General features: G+C 68.7%; 4 protein-coding genes across 4 annotated transcripts; 3 read left to right on the top strand and 1 right to left on the bottom strand.

Moving 5' to 3' along the window:
- Positions 1 to 2,907: 2,907 nt before the first annotated feature.
- CHLNCDRAFT_19495 (hypothetical protein) lies at positions 2,908 to 3,621 on the top strand (the record flags this gene model as incomplete). The annotated part of the gene is made up of 2 exons (XM_005850859.1): positions 2,908 to 3,045; positions 3,229 to 3,621. 2 exons carry the CDS (start codon positions 2,908 to 2,910, stop codon positions 3,619 to 3,621), a joined length of 531 nt encoding a protein of 176 aa, XP_005850921.1.
- Positions 3,622 to 7,994: 4,373 nt separating this feature from the next.
- CHLNCDRAFT_140633 (expressed protein) lies at positions 7,995 to 9,126 on the top strand (the record flags this gene model as incomplete). Its single annotated transcript, XM_005850858.1, has 4 exons — positions 7,995 to 8,188; positions 8,284 to 8,376; positions 8,582 to 8,697; positions 8,900 to 9,126. 4 exons carry the CDS (start codon positions 7,995 to 7,997, stop codon positions 9,124 to 9,126), a joined length of 630 nt encoding a protein of 209 aa, XP_005850920.1.
- A 739-nt stretch (positions 9,127 to 9,865) lies between these two features.
- On the bottom strand, positions 9,866 to 10,724 carry CHLNCDRAFT_50320 (hypothetical protein; the record flags this gene model as incomplete). Its single annotated transcript, XM_005850573.1, has 3 exons — positions 9,866 to 10,003; positions 10,341 to 10,498; positions 10,625 to 10,724. 3 exons carry the CDS (start codon positions 10,722 to 10,724, stop codon positions 9,866 to 9,868), a joined length of 396 nt encoding a protein of 131 aa, XP_005850635.1.
- Positions 10,725 to 11,138: 414 nt separating this feature from the next.
- On the top strand, positions 11,139 to 14,482 carry CHLNCDRAFT_140631 (hypothetical protein; the record flags this gene model as incomplete). The annotated part of the gene is made up of 7 exons (XM_005850857.1): positions 11,139 to 11,174; positions 11,319 to 11,627; positions 11,811 to 13,286; positions 13,435 to 13,664; positions 13,763 to 13,950; positions 14,125 to 14,169; positions 14,349 to 14,482. 7 exons carry the CDS (start codon positions 11,139 to 11,141, stop codon positions 14,480 to 14,482), a joined length of 2,418 nt encoding a protein of 805 aa, XP_005850919.1.
- Between the last annotated feature and the right edge of the window lie 435 nt (positions 14,483 to 14,917).

Genomic DNA, 14,917 nt, shown 5'->3' with positions numbered 1-14,917 from the left:
CTTCGACTGCAAGTGAGTGAGGATCAGGCTTGCAGCGCCACTCGCGTGGCGAGTGCCGCCCTGTGTTGCTCGTGGATGCTGTGTGGAGCCTAGAGGTGCAGGAGAGCGCCAGAAGCGAGCCGTTCAAACCTGCTTGTTGCCTCTCGCCTCCTGCCCTGCTGCGGCGCACAGAGGAGCCCGATGTGTGTGCGGAGGCTGGTGCCAGGCCCTGGGACCTGCTCAGTGCCGTGGGCGGCTGCCGCCCTTTGTAAGCCCTGCACCGCGATGGCTCCCTGCTCCCTGCCCCTGCTTACAGGCAGAGCCTCGCATCGGTGCCGGGGGGCGATAGCTGGACGTTTGTGACGCAGCCAAGGGCTGCCCGCAGCGCCTGGGTGACGGAGCCTGGCAGGCGGAGGACGTCGGCAGGCGCTCGGGCCTTGCGTGCGTCCGCACACAACAGGAGGGAGCAGGCTCCTGCCGAACCTGCTGGCTGATGACCCTGGAGGTCCAGCCAGCGGCTGGTGACGGAGGCACGGAGAAGCAGCAGCAGCAGCAGCAGCAGCCGATGCCGCACTCCGACGGAGCCGCGGCCGACGTGGTGCCGGCGTCTTGCGGGACGACCGATTCTGGGGAGCAGCCGCCGACCACGAGCAAGGTGGGTGGTGTTGCTGTAATACGTCTGTGGATACCTCGCTGCCTTGCGCCAGGCCGCCTGGCTCTCGATCTGTCGCCGCCACCCCTGCTGCCTGCTCTACATCTGTTGGTTCTCAGCTGCTCCAGCGTGCGCAACACCGCTTGCCAACCCAGGCCTGAAGCCTGGCGTCACCCCACAGACCCCCTTCCGTTGCATCCCCGCTTCGCCCTCCCTGCAGAGGCAGCGGCGCGGGACTAGGGAGATGTCGTCGCTGGGCGGCGCGCCTGCGGGCGGCGGGCGGCCGTCGCGGCGCGCTGCCAACGCCGCGCAGGTGGCCATCGCCCAGACCTACGCTTTCGAGCAGCAGAAGGGCATGGGCATGTCCCCCCCACGGGTGGCGGAGCAGTCGCTGGCCATGCGACTGATGGAGTCGGCGGTGCAGCACTCCACACCCCAGGCGGCAGCAGCAGGCGTGAAGGCGGAACCCCCGCCAGACCCTCGTGGCGACGCACCGGCTGCAGCGGCAGGCGCGGCGCAGCCAGCTGCGCCTGCGCAGGCGACCCCTGGGGCTGCGGCAGCAGCAGCAGGCCTGGCTGCGGCCGGAGCTCTGGCGCCGCCGTCGGGTGCAGCACCGGGCGGCCCCACTCCGCAGCCAGCCGCGCCAGCAGCAGAGAACGGCAAGCCGCCAGCCTCCGCCAAGAAGCGCAAGAAGCCCGAGGCAGGCGGCGAGGAGGCAGGCGGGCCTGCGGCGGCAGCGGGCACGCCTGGCGTGCCGCTGCAGCCGCAGGAGCCCTCCAAGCCTGTGGACCTTGCCCCCTTTGTGGACATGGCCCGGCAGTGCGAGACGCAGGAGGAGCTGAAGGAGAGGCTGACTGAGCGGTTCCCGCCCACCCGCGGCCGCTCCGCGCACAACCAGGCCTTCCGGGACCTGTTCCTCACCCTCTGCGCCGGCCAATTCTTCCACGTGAGCTGGCGGCCGCTGCTCCCGGCCCGCTGCGTGCCCGTGCCTGTGCACCTGTTTGCATGGCTTCCTTCCAACCTGGGCGCCTCCCCGCCCCTGCTGCCGCCCCGTCGTGCAGAACCGCCAGTCCGCGATGCCGCACCTGACCCACCACCTGTTTCTGATGGTGGGCAAGCCGGTGGGCAAGGCGCCCGCGCCGTACAAGCCGCGCGGCCCGCGATCGCCCTCGGCGGCAGCTGGCAGCACGCCGGTGGTGCCGGTGGCGCCCGAGGGCGCGCCGCCACAGGCGGCATCCGCTGCGCCGCCGTCGGGCGCGGCCGCGCCCTTGGCGTCCCCAGCACCAGCAGCAGCGGCCGGCCGCGCCGCGCCGCTGGGCCCCGCGGCAGGGCTGGCGGCGGAGCAGGCGGCGGCGGCGGCAGGCGCGCTGTCGGGCCCCGCAGGCCCCGCGGCCGCCGCCAGCGCGCGCGCGGCGGCCACGGCGGCGGGCGACGTGCTGGCTGCCACCGGCATCGACCCCTCTGCAGCCATGAAGTCAATCCTGGGCGAATACCCGACAGAGCTGGTGCGTCTGGCGGCGCTGGTGCGGCGCGCGCTGGGCATGACGAAAGGCTCAACTGCACACCTGCGCCTCATGCTGAAGACCGGGCTGCTGGCGGGGCAGGTGAGGGTCTGTTGCCGCCCGGACGCGGTGTTGGGGCCGTGCCAGGCTGTCCTCTGCGTTCCGGAGAGGCAGCAGGCCGCGCTGCTGCTGCCGCCGTGCTCCTCTGCTGCCTGCACTCGCGCACCTCATCGTCTGCCCACTGGCCATCCCACCGCCGCCGCCGCCGCCGCCTGCCGCCGCAGGAGGTGCGCTTCCAGACCAAGGCGGGGCGTGTGCAGAACCACGGCAAGCTGAACGACAACGGCGCCATCACCTGCTTCTGCAAGCAGTGCGGCGCGGGCGGCAAGGAGGTCAGCGCCTCTGAGTTTGAAGACCACAGCGGCAGCAAGGACAGGCGCCCGGCAGACGGCATCTACCTGGAAGGTGGGTGGGTGCTGAGGGGGGGCGGGCAGGCTGCGTGGCCTGCGGCAGGGCCTGGGGCGGGGCTGCTGGCTCTGGGCAACCGCTTGGTGGCCCGGGCCTTTGCTTGCTGCTCCGTCGCGTGCTGGCTTGTGCTGGCGCCGGCCCAGTACGCGCCCACCTGCTCCCGTGTGCCGTTGTGCTCTGTTGTATGCCCTGTGGCTCACATGCTCCACACGCCCCGCTGCCCCCCCCCCCCCCCCACCACCACCACCACCTGCAGCCTGCAACCGCAGCCTGAAGGACCTTCTGACGCTGATCAACAGCCCCGAGATGGCTGCCTGCACGGGGGAGGTGGATGTGCACATGGAGGTGTGCCAGACGTGCAAGGAGGGCGGCGAGCTGCTGTGCTGCGACGGCTGCACCGCAGCCTACCACTTCTCATGCGTCAACCTGGACGCCGCGCCGCCGGTGAGCGCAGGGCGCCGCCTCTGGTGGCGGCTGGATGTGCAGCGGCGCCTGGCGCAGCGTGCTGCTCGCCAAGAGCGGCTGGCTGGCTGCTGCATCGGCACGTGTTGCAGCCTGGCTGCTACGAGCTGCCAGTTAGCCAACTGCCTCCCGCTGCCTGGCGCCTCCCCGCCTCCCTCTGTGCAGGGCGACTGGTTCTGCCCGCTGTGCATGGCGGCAGGCATCACCAGCAAGCCTGAACCGCTGCCGCTGCAGCCCAAGCAGGTGGGCATGCTCAAGCCGCTCAAGTCGGGCGGCAAGGGGCGCCCCAGCAGCAGCAGCAAGCTGAGCAAGAAGGGCGGCGAGGGCGGCAGTCAGGTCTCGCTGCCGCCGCCGCCACGGCCCGCGGCGGGCACCGGGCGGGTTCACATGGCGGCGCCCACGGCGCCGCGTGCGCCACGGCTGGGCCGACCGGGCGCTCGCTCCAACAAGAACAAGCGGCTGTTTGAGGGGGAGGAGGGGGCTCTGGAGAACGGCCAGAAGCTCTTCTACCGCACAACCCAGGTGGGTCGAGGCTGGAGGGTCGTGGTGGGTGGTTAGCAAGGGGGTGGCCGGGTGTGGCGAGCTCCCTGCCGCAGCGGGCGGGCAGGCGGTCTGCCTGGCTGGCTGGGCCGTGAGGTGCTGCCCAGCACTCAGGTTCAAGCCAGAGCAGGGAGGCGCGTGCTGGCCGGCTGACCAGTTGGCTCCTGCCTGGCCTGGCTGCAGGGCGAGACGCTGCTGGAGGGCATCGCAGTGGTGGAACCCGGCGGGCCCTCGGGCATCCTCTGCGGCTGCTGCAACACGGTGCGCGCCTGCGTGCTGCCTCCCATGAGCCCGCTGTCCCAGCCGCCTGTACGGCTGCCCGCACCCAGCCGCCTCCCCCTCCCTCCTCTGCCCCCTGCCCCACTCCCTGCTGCCTGCCCTCACTCCCGCCCTCCGCCCGCTCCCCTGCCGCGCCGCCGCCCGCGCGCAGCTGATCAGCGCTTCGGGCTTTGAGGCGCACGCTGGGCGAGGCCAGCGGCGGGCGCCTTACGACAACATCTTCACAGAGGAGGGGATGACGCTCAAGGCGATGGCAGCACTGCTGCCAGACGTGGAGGAGGGGGCTGCGGGGGAGAGGCGCGGCGCGGGCGGGCAGTACGGGCTGGACGATCTGGCGGACGAGTGAGTGGCGGCGGCGGCGGCGGCGGTTGTGTGTGGTCTGGGTGGGCTGAGTGTGTGCGTGGGGTGGGCCCGGTCTCCTGCCGCCTGGACTGCCGAGCACCCTCCCAAACAACCACCCACGCACCTATGGCCGCACCCTGTCCTCACACACATATGGCTCCCCACGCCTACCACCACACCTACTCCTTCACTGGCGCACCACCCCATGGCACCCCACATTCCCCTCTCCCCCACCCCCACCCACCCACCCCTGCAGCGCCCGCGAGGTCATCTCCGAGCTGGACACGCTGGCGGGCGGGTGCGTGCTGTGCCACGAGGTGGACTTCCAGCGCGGCGGCTTTGGCCCCCGCACCATCATGCTGTGCGACCAGTGCGAGCGCGAGTTCCACGTGGGCTGCCTCAAGAAATGCGGCGTGGCAGACCTGGACGCGGTGCCCGAGGGTGAGAGCGAGGGTGGTGGCGACTGGCGGCGGTGGCGGCGACGTGTTCGCAGCCTGGCGCTGGGATGGCGGGTCACGCTTCTTGTTCGCAGCCTGCCAGCCTGCTGTGTTTCCCAGGGGTTTGCCATGCTGGGTTGGGCACCAAGCTGCCCTCCCTGGCACCTGTACCGCAGGCGACTGGTACTGCAGCGAGGAGTGCCAGCGCATCCGCGTCAACGTCAACACCGCGGTGCAGCAGCAGCAGATGGACATACCCGGCCTCCCCTCGCACACCTGGCAGGTGCGCCCTGGGCAGCGCGGCACGCTCATGAGCTGGCCTGGTCCCGCCTGCTGTGCCACAAGCCGCCATGCCCCTCTGCTGTGCTCCACCTCGTGCCCCACGCCTCCTGGGCTGGCATCGGTTCCCCCCACCCCACCTCAGCGCTCACCTCGTGTGCCTGCCCCTGCAGGTGATGCGCGGCAAGGACGGCAAGACCTCCACCGCCTGGTCGCTGCGCGCAGCCCAGGAGATCCTGCAGGTGTGGCCCGCCTGCCTGCCTGCCTGCCTGCCTGGCCAGCACGCCACTTGCCAGCCAGCGCCGCGTGCTCGATGCCTCGTAGCCTCGCTTGCGCCGCCCTGCTCGCTCGGCCCCCTCTTTCCCAACCCACACTCCACACACACCACCACCAACAACGCCGCATTCAAACACCAAAAAAAAATACTCACACCTCTCTGCCTAACTTGCCCCCTCAGGAGTCGTTTGACCCCATCATGGACCTGGGCTCCAACACAGACCTGCTGCCAGTCATGCTGTACGCCCGCCGCGCCGGGGAGTGGGACTACTCCAACTGCCTCACCCTGCTGCTGCGGCACAAGGTGGGCGGGGTGGGTGGCGGCGGTGGTGTGGCGGGTGGGTGCGTGTGGTGGTGCAACAGGGTAGGCGCTCTGGTGGTGAGGAGGTAGACGCGCAGAGGCAAAGCGGTTGCAGGCTGGGCAAAGATGATGGGGGCTGGCTGGCTGGCAGCTCGTGGCGCGGCGAGAAGGGCGTGCGTCCCGGCGGGCTGCCGGCCGCGCTGACTCGCCTGCTGCCGCCGCCTGCCTCCCCGCCTCCCCACGTGCCTGCAGGGCAAGCCCGTGGTGGCTGCCATCTGCCGCGTGTTTGGGCCGCAGATGGCGGAGCTGCCGCTGATAGCCACCAAGAACACGGCACGGCGACAGGGCCACGCCCGCATCCTGGTCGACTGCTTTGAGCGCCTGCTGAAGGAGGTGTGTGTAGTGTGTGTGTGTCTGTCGTTGTGATGGGGGGGAGTTGGGCAGCAGGGCATCCCTTGTGCATGCATCCAAAACAGGGGGCAGTCGGCGGCCTCGCCAGACCGCTCCCCAGCTGCGCGCCTAGCGCTCCTGAACCTGCCCCCTTGCTGCCGCCCTGGCGCAGTCTGGCGTACACACGCTGGTGCTGCCGGCGGCGCACGAGACGGTGCAGACCTGGAAGGATGGCTTCTCCTTTGCCGACATGCCCGAGGACGACGTCAGGTGGGTGGGCGTGCAGGCTTCTCGCCGCCCACCTGGTTGGCATTGTGCACGCTCTGCTGCCGCTCCAGACGTTGACATGCCAGGCCGACACCCCACCCGGAAGTGTTCCCCCATCACCCCTCCCGACAGCCCGACAGCCTAGCTGCTCACCCGCTGTGCCTTCCCGGCTGTGCCCTGCGCCCGCTGCAGGCTGGCCAAGAAGCAGCTGCGCATCCTCATCTTCCCGGGCACCGAGGTGCTGTGGAAGCAGTATGCCGAGGTGAAGCCGCCGCAGGGGCACCACGTCCTGGTGCCGCCGCCCGACCGGCCGTCGCCCGAGGAGGCGGCGGATGCGATGGAGGTGGCGGCCATCACAGCCAACATGTGAGTGCGCAGATGCATGCGTGGGCAGATGCATGCATGCGTCAATTTGCGAAACGGGAAAGGCCCAGCGGGCTGCCGGGTGGGAGAGAGGATGAGGGAGGGCTGGAGCAATGCCCATGCTCAGGCTCTGCCTTCCCGACCTAGCCGTGTGAGCCAAGCCAGGAGACTGCGTCTGCCTCGGTCCTCCGGTGCTGCTGCTGGGCGGCTGACTGAGAGGACTGCTGCTGCCTGTGTGCGCAGGGTGGCATGCGTGGCGGCGGCCTGCGGCGAGCCAGTGCTGCCTGAGGCGTTGGGCATGACGACAGAGGCCCCGGCGCCAGCGCAGCATGCTCAGCATGCCGTGGCACCAGCACAGGCGCAGCAGCCGCAGCAGCAGCCGCAGCAGGAGCCGCAGCAGGCGGCGCCGCCCGTGCCGCAGCAGCAGGCTCAGGCGCGGCCGCTGGCGATGCAGCAGCAGCCTGCAGCAGCAGAGCCTGGCCCACTGGACGACTACGATGCGATGATAGCTGCCGCCATCGCGGCTGGCTCCGAGGCGGCAGGGGGACAAGCGGCAGCAGCAGGGCTGGCCGAGGCCGCGGAGCCAGCTGCTGGAGAGCAGCCTGGGGCATGGCAGGGGGCGGGGCTGGCGCCCATGGATGTTGAACCCTCCACCGCAGCTGCAGCGGGAGCGCCAGCGCCTGCTGGCCTGGGGAGTGACACCGGCATGCCGCTGCTGGAGGACTTGGAAGAGCAGCAGCCGCAAGCAGAGGAGCCGCCGTCGCCGTTGGTGCAGCAAGAGCAGCAGCAGGCTGCCCAGCCGGAAGCAGCAGAGGGCGGGCAGCTTCCTGCGGAGCAGCCCAACGGTTACCTGCCTGCCGCAGCAGAGGCGGGCACCGCACTGGCCCAAGCGGGTGCCAGTGGTGGCGATGTGGAGATGGCAGAGCCTAGCGCAAAACAGCTGCAGCAGGCATGCTGATTGCGGAACAGCGCCCTCCCTTTGCCATTGGGCTAGATGTTTTTCTGCACCGATCTTGTTACCGCCTTCTTTCAGCACAACCTCGAAATGGACCACCGGGGGCACAGGCCCCTTGCAAGCCAATTCTTTTAAACCCAACTGCTTGTTGTATTGCACCTAATGAATCTCCACCTCCTCCACACCTGCAAGTTAGGCCAGGCAGTGACGGCGGACCAGCACTGCCGGCGGCCGCTCACAGGCAACCTGCTCCCACACGTGCGTGGGCTACTTGCCGTTATCGCCAAATCGGTGGCTGCCAAACGATTGAAACCCCTGTAGCAGTGCACTGGGCGCGAAGGAGGGCATCTCTCGCGAGACGCGAGAGGGTTTCAGGTTTGCCCATGTGGCAGAAAATGCCGGCGCTGTTCTATGCCCCCGTCTGCCGCCCCCGCAATTCCGGTCAGCTTGGGTTGGGGAAGCGCGCCCTCAGTCGTTTGGCTGCCCGGCCCGTGTGTGTGTCATGGAGCCCAGCCCTGCGTGGGGCGTGCGGCCCTGGTGGGAGCACGGCGTCCCGTGCAGGGACTATGCCAGGCCCTCCGCCGAGCAGGGTTGCAGCGAGCAGACCTATGTCAGCACCGAATGCACGACGGAGGTCGACCCTGCCACCGGGGACCCCGTCAAACGCTGCGTGAAGCTGTACAAGAGATACCTCAAGTGTGCTGGGAGGTAAGGAGCGCTAGCTGGGCCGCCGGGCGCCGCACTCGCCCACGACGAACCACCTTCAATTGGTGGCCTGGCCCCTGGCGCAGGCCCGAGAAGGTGGATGAGCAGAAGGAGGAGATGATGGCCCGGGGCGAGGGCGCGCAGCAGCTGGAGCCCAACCTGGTGGAGCTCCCTGGCAGGTGGGAGGTTGCGTCAGGCGGCGGCCGCTGCAAGTCAGGCGCTAGGGTCTATAGCTCGCGCTTGATGTTGCCCAGATTGGGCTTCTGTAAACCCACCCTCGGATTGCATGATTATTTCCTGGCCAGCGGCTGTGTGCTGGTGCCAGCGGTGGGTCTCTGGCCGCGCCGCTACCCGACTCGCGTCGCTGCCACGTGTCTCCCGCAGGCTGCCAGCAGCGGCGGGGCCCTCGGGGGTTGCAGCACCTGGCGTGGAGGGCGTGGGCCATGCCGTGCAGGAGTTTCTGCGTTTTGCAGAAGAGCTGCAGGAGCAGATGGTGCCAGGTGCGCCGCCACCGCCGCCGCCATGGTGTGTGTGCCCTGCATGCATCCTGGCGAGCTACGAAGAGCATGATGCGGGCCCGCGCCTACGCCTATGCATCACCTGGACAGCGCAGCAAGTTGCTGGCGCGTTGGAGGACACCTTGCATGCTGTGGTGACTGCTGCTGCTGACCCGCTCACTGTGCTTGCCTCGCCTGGCTGCAGGCACCATGCACCTTGACCAGGCGCCGCCGGCGCCTGCGCGGCCATACTGCGAGGCAGAGGTGCAGCAGCAGCAGCGGGGGCCGGGCGAGGAGGAGCAGCCGTTTGGGTGGCTGGGCGGCCTGCTGTTTGGCAAGCGACGAGCGGCGCAGGAGGGCAGCGGCGGGCGGCGGTGGCAAGCAGACGACAGCATGTGGAGGGAGTTCGAGCGGGATTTCACTGAAGTGTAAGATGGTGAAGTGGCGAGGCTGGGCATGCTGCTGCCATCACCAGCTGTATCGCCAGGCTCGCGCTGGCAGCAGCGTCGCCCGCTCTCACCCAGCCCCCGCCTGTGACCCCATCCTCTGCCCCTACCACCATGCGTTAGCGCACGCAACTGTTGGGCCCATCATGGCCCGCCCCAGTTTTGATGCATCAGACCGGAATGAACGATTCACTTCGCGCCCGCGCAATGGCGGACCCCCCTACTTCCGACGCTCACCCCCCCGCCTCCCGGCCATGGGCAGGCTGCTGAACAACCCTGTTCTGCATGTTCCCAAAGCCAGGCACTCCCGCCCCTTGCCTGTTGCCCTGTGACACGCCGCCGGCGAGCTGGCCGACCAGCCAGCCGCCACCAGGGCGTGCTGAGCAATACACCTTGCCTCAACGCTTGCCGCACCTGTTCTTCTTTCTTCATGTTCGTTTGCGCTGCGCCGCTTCAAGCCCTGTACGACCGTGTGTGCCCTACCTTGTCGGCAGGAACTGTTGTTGCCCCCTACCTTCCTCTTGTTCCCACTTTTGTTTGCTCGACCGCTGTAGGCCTTTTCCTTTGGCCAGCTTGCCCTGTTTCCACTTCTGTCAGGCGCTGCCGGCCTCCACCTGTGTTTGACAATTGCGACTGACTGCAACCCAACACAGAAGAGTTCCTTACTGGTGGTGCGCAAGGCGGATGGCACCAGCACGGGGGGGAGGGGGGGCGGGGGGCAGCCACTATGGCACACAGGGTATCCCGCTGGGCACAGTGGAGCGGTAGCGCTCGTATGGCGCCCCGAAGAAGCTGGCCAGCAGCTCGTCTTCATATGCTATCCTGCTGCTGAAGAAGCGCCAGGCGGCCGCCGCAAACGCCGCCTGGCCCGGGGGGTTGCAGAGCAGCAGTTGGGGGCCCACCGCCACCGCCTTCACCCCAAAGTACCCGGGGGGCCGCACCCAGCGGTGAACCCCCCGCGTACCCAGCGTGTGCTGCGGCCGCCCTGCCGTCGGACCAAGGTGCGTAAAGTTTGGGCTGGCCGTCCCTGGCCCCTTAAGGAAGTGGTCCGGCCCCCGTGAAGGGCCTTGCCTGAGCAAGGGGCCAGGACCCGAAGCGCTGTCCCCATGCACTTGCTGTGAGCCACCGAAGGCAGCGCATGAGGAAAGGTGCAGTGCAATCCCTTCCGCAGCTCCACCACATGCAGCCTGCTCGGCTCACCATGGCAGCCTTGCGCACACACTCGCCGGCCACCACCGCCGCCAGGCCCAGCCGGGACACCGCCGGCAGCTTGAGGAAGGGTGCCCAGCGCAGCTCTGCCGCGTGCTCCACACAGGCTGCCAGCATGGCCACGCAGTAGGGGCGGCTGAACAGCCACGCTGCAGGCGAGTGGAGGGGGCAGACGCTTTGACAGCAGCGAGCAAACACGCAGCTTACTTGGCAGCGGCAGGCGGTGGCGGCAGCGCAGCACAGGGATACGCCAGGGCCGGGCTGCTGGTGCTCACATCGCCATCCCAGATCACGCCTGTTGTAGAGGGCGGCCAGGCAGAACTCGGAGGTATGGAAGAACGCCAGCGCCATTAAGAAGAGGGCGAAGGGGGCCATCTCTGCGAGCTGCGGCGCCCAAACGACAATCGTTGGAAGCTAAGGCTTTGCCGTGTGTGCAAGGAAAATGAAAGCTGCGGTAGGCGAGCTGGCGGCAGGCCGCCGCCAGCTAGTGTCGGCCGCGCTAATTGCGAGCTGAGCACTGCGGGCAGGGCACCGAATACCCAGCCTCACCCATGCCGAGCAGCAAAAACAATGCATCTAGCCCACCTTCCTCCATTGGGGTTATGCTCCTTGCCGTCTCAGCATTCCGGTCATGCGGCGCGGGAGCCAGCGTGGCGGTGACAAAGCAACTTGGCCATATAGAGTGTCGGCTCCACATCGGAAGCTGTGTCTTGCAAGTATGATGAGTAACTAGCATGGTGTGCGCTCCGCACTGTCGCTGACACGGTGATTTCAGCGGGTGATCGCGAAATGGGACACCAGAGCGCAACCCTGAAGCAGCTGCAGGTCGTTCCGTGGGGCTATGCGACATGGCGTGCCGATGAATGCCTCGAGTCTGTGGAGTCCTGCCGCCAACCACCGCCGCCGCCGCCCCGCTCCTGCGACACGGTCTTGTCGTGAGAACCGAACCCAGCCATATGACCCCTGCAGGACGAGCTGCTGCAGCTGAAGCAGCAGGTGCCGGGGCTGCAGCTGAAAAAGAGCACGGTGACCCAGTCGCCCGCAGCGCCCTTCCCGCTCACCTGCCGCGCTGAGGTGGCTCGGCCGCCAGACGCCGAGCGGTACGACGTCTCCTCGTTCAACCTGCTGGCGCGCCTTAGCCACGACGTCCTGTCGGCGCCGCTGACGCCCGGGGCAGTGGAGGTGGAGGTGGCCGGCGACGAGCTGCCACGCGAGCTGCGGCAGGCGATGGCGGAGAGGCTGCACAGCGTGTGGGCGGCCTCGGGCCCAGGCGAGCACGTTTGGATGAACCCTTGCTTGCGCTGTGCTTGCATAGGGTGTTCAATGCAGGCAGCAACTTGCACGCTGCCGCCACCCCACCCCTGGTGCGCAGCGCCCGGGCAGCTCAACTTGGGCCAGCTGTGGGCAGCAGCGCAGCGCCAGTTTGCCTCCCTCATCACCCTCCTGCCCCACCTGCTGGAGCCCTACCAGAGCGAGGACGCCGCCGGATCCACCGTGCGCCGCTGGGCGGTGCTCAGCGACCAAGCCAGCATAACTATTGATGCCTCTGGCCACCCAGCATCCGCCCCAAAGGCGGCTCTGGCAGCAGCAGCAGGGGCAGTGCTAGCTCACAGCCGCGGCAAGAGCAGCGCCGGGCAGCAGCAGGAGCAACGCCAGCCGGCAGCCCCGGCAGGAGCAGCAGCCGGAGCGCAGGCGGGGAGCGCTGCGCTGCCGCGAGCGGTGGCTCAAGAGCTCGAGTTTCTGGCGAAGCGCCACGGGCTCAGGCAGGTGCCTGTGCAGCACGCAGCGGGGGCTGGCGCGTCTCCTGCCTCGGCAGCAGGCAATCAGCTAGCAGGCCTGTGCATCTCGCCAGCCCATGCAGAGGCGACCTCGGCACCGGCCTCGGCAGGAACTGGGGCGCCGGCAGCGGCCCAGGCAGAGGGCGTGGTGGCGGCATTCGAGCTTGAGCTTCGCCCCACCGACCCCGCCTGGCCGGCTGTGTACCCGCTGCTGCTGCACGGCCGGCTGTCAGCTGGCTTCCCGCAGGCCGGATGCCTGGTCCTGCAGGTCAGCCCGCAGCAGCAGCCCCCGCTGCCTCTGCTGCAGCGCCAGGTGCTGGATAAGCTGCTGGCGGCAGAGGTGGCGGCGGCGGCCGGCAGGCCGGGGGCCCTGAGGAACGTGGTGCGGCAGGTGGAGAACCACGCAGGGAGGCTGTGGCAGCAGGCGGAGGACATAGCTGCCGAGGTGGCGCGGCGGCGGCGCCAGCAGCCAGCCCAGCAGGCGCTGCAGCAGGAGGGGCCGCAGCAGGGGCAGCGGCAGGGTGCTGGCAGCACTGGAAGCAGTACCAGCGGCAGCGAGGCGGGCAGCACCTCTGAGTACGAGAATGATGGATATGGCAGCGAGAGCGCCAGCGGCGGCAGCGGCAGCTCGGAAGGGGAAGGCGCAGGCGCGCAGGAGGGCGCCGCTGGCGGCGGCGGTGGCGGCGGGCACAGCGATGCGGTCCTGCCCGTGCAGCTGCAGCTGGAGTCCCTCCAGCTGGATGGCTGCGATGCACTGGAGCTGCTGCGCCTCAACCTGCAGCTCACCTGCAGCCGGTGCAAGGCCAGCGGGGAGCTGAGCTGTGCCACGGCGGCGGTGGCGCTGCCCTCTGATGGCGGCGGCAGCGGGGGGGGCAGGGGCGGCGGCAAGGCCGGGGGCAGCGGCACCCTGGTGGCGGCGGCAGAGTGTGGCACGTGCCACGCGGGATGGGAGGTGGAGGTGGCGCCCAAGCTGCTGCACGAGCGCAGCAACGTGCTGGCACACGTGCGCTGCCGGGGCTGCACCCCCGCCGACCTGCTGCCCTCCATGCTGGCGGGGCAGTGCGGCTCCTGCGCCTCCAGCGCCGCCTTCCGCAGCGTGGCGGTGGGGCGCTGGAACGAGCGCGCCTGCAGCTCCTGCCACAGCCCCATGCGCTTCCAGGTGAGCGGCTGGCAGCCTGCCCATTGTCATGCTGGCTGGCTGGCAGTGCTCAGCATGCCCTGCAACTCTTTTGCGACGGAAGTTGCTTGCTTCTTTACCACACAGGGGTGCTTACTGCGCAGCTGCTTGCCTACACGCCCGCCTGCAGTTCTCCACGGCTCTCTTTGTGCCGCATAGGCAGGGCGGCAGGCAGCAGCAGGGTGGAGCAAGCGGCCAGCAGCCAGGCGCGGGGCAGGGCCTGGCGCGGCCTGGCTCTGCCGCGGCGGCGGCTGCCACCTACAATGGGCTGCTGCAGCGCGGCCAGCCGCTTCCCGACAGAGGGACTTGCAAGCACTACAGGCAAGCAGTCACGCATGTGCCTGGAGATGCCATGGCCTCGTCGACCCACGCACTTCAAAGCTGCGCCATGCATGCGAGACGCCAGAAGCGCTCTGCACCCCTGCCACACTCCTTGCCCCGTCCCCTGCCCCGTTCAGGCACAGCTACCGCTGGTTGCGATTCCCCTGCTGCGGCCGCCGCTTCCCGTGTGACCTGTGCCACGAGGAGAATACAGATGGGCACGAGATGAAGTGGGCCACAAGCATGGTGTGCGGCTACTGCTGCCTGGAGCAGCCGGTGGCGCCGCAGTGCAAGGGGTGCAGCAAGAAGCTGGCCACCAGCGCATGTGAGTGGGATAAGGCGGGTGGGACGAGAGGGGGGACAGAGCGGCTTGTGAAGTTGCCATGCAGGATGCCAGCAAGTTGGAGTTACCAGCTGATTGGCAGCCCCAACGCTGTGCCAGTGCAACGGCCAGCGAGGGCTGAGGGTGCGGCCTGATGTGCCCCTCCACCTCTTGCAGCGGCGCCCTCTGGCCGCCACACTCGCTTCTGGGAGGGCGGCAAGGGTGAGCCACCGTACAAGCCAGACTCCCTTGTTGCGATTGCCCGTGCGAGCAGGCTGTCGCCCCTCGATGCCATGGCACCCGCGTGGGCCAGAGAGGCCCAGAGAGGCCCACAGATGCCCAGAGATGCGATCCCACTCATCCTGCTCACGCCGGCCCGCCTGCCGCCATTGCCCCCGCAGGTCAGCGCGACCCCAGCAAGCTGCACAAGGATGACCCGCGGCGGTACCGCAGCAAGTTCAAGACGCGCAGCGCGAAGAGCAAGCGGGTGGGCCAGGAGGCCAAGGCGCGTCGGGAGCGGGAGCAGCAGGCTTAGCGGCCCGCATCAGATGATCAGAGACGCATGCGGCAAGGCACGCCGTGTCCAGCCTGTATAGACGCCTGCTTCATGTTTCTGACTGTATCGGTTGTCCAAGCCAGCCGTATGAAGAGAGAGGTGTGAAGCGGCACGGCGCCGGGGGCCGCAGGTGCAGCGGGCGGCGATGGTGCCCACGTCCAGGACGGCCGTCTTGGATCCCTCGATGGCTTGATACTTGCCCCTGCCACTGTCAGACTTTACAGAACCGCAGCTGACCCCGCAAGACGGGCGAATAACCCAGCCGCACTTGTGCGGCCAAGGGGTACCCCCCAGGCAGCTCGCTTGCCGGCTACAGAAATGCCAAATAGCCAATTGCGTCCAGCAGGACAGAGAAGGAAGCCATCGAGAGCTTCCGCATCGAACCCTGGGGCCCTCCTTCCCCTGCCCCGCTGG

The sequence above is a fragment of the Chlorella variabilis genome, assembly GCF_000147415.1.
Source record: "Chlorella variabilis unplaced genomic scaffold CHLNCscaffold_3, whole genome shotgun sequence".
NCBI lineage: Eukaryota > Viridiplantae > Chlorophyta > Trebouxiophyceae > Chlorellales > Chlorellaceae > Chlorella > Chlorella variabilis.
This window is presented reverse-complemented; position numbering and strand designations above follow the sequence as displayed.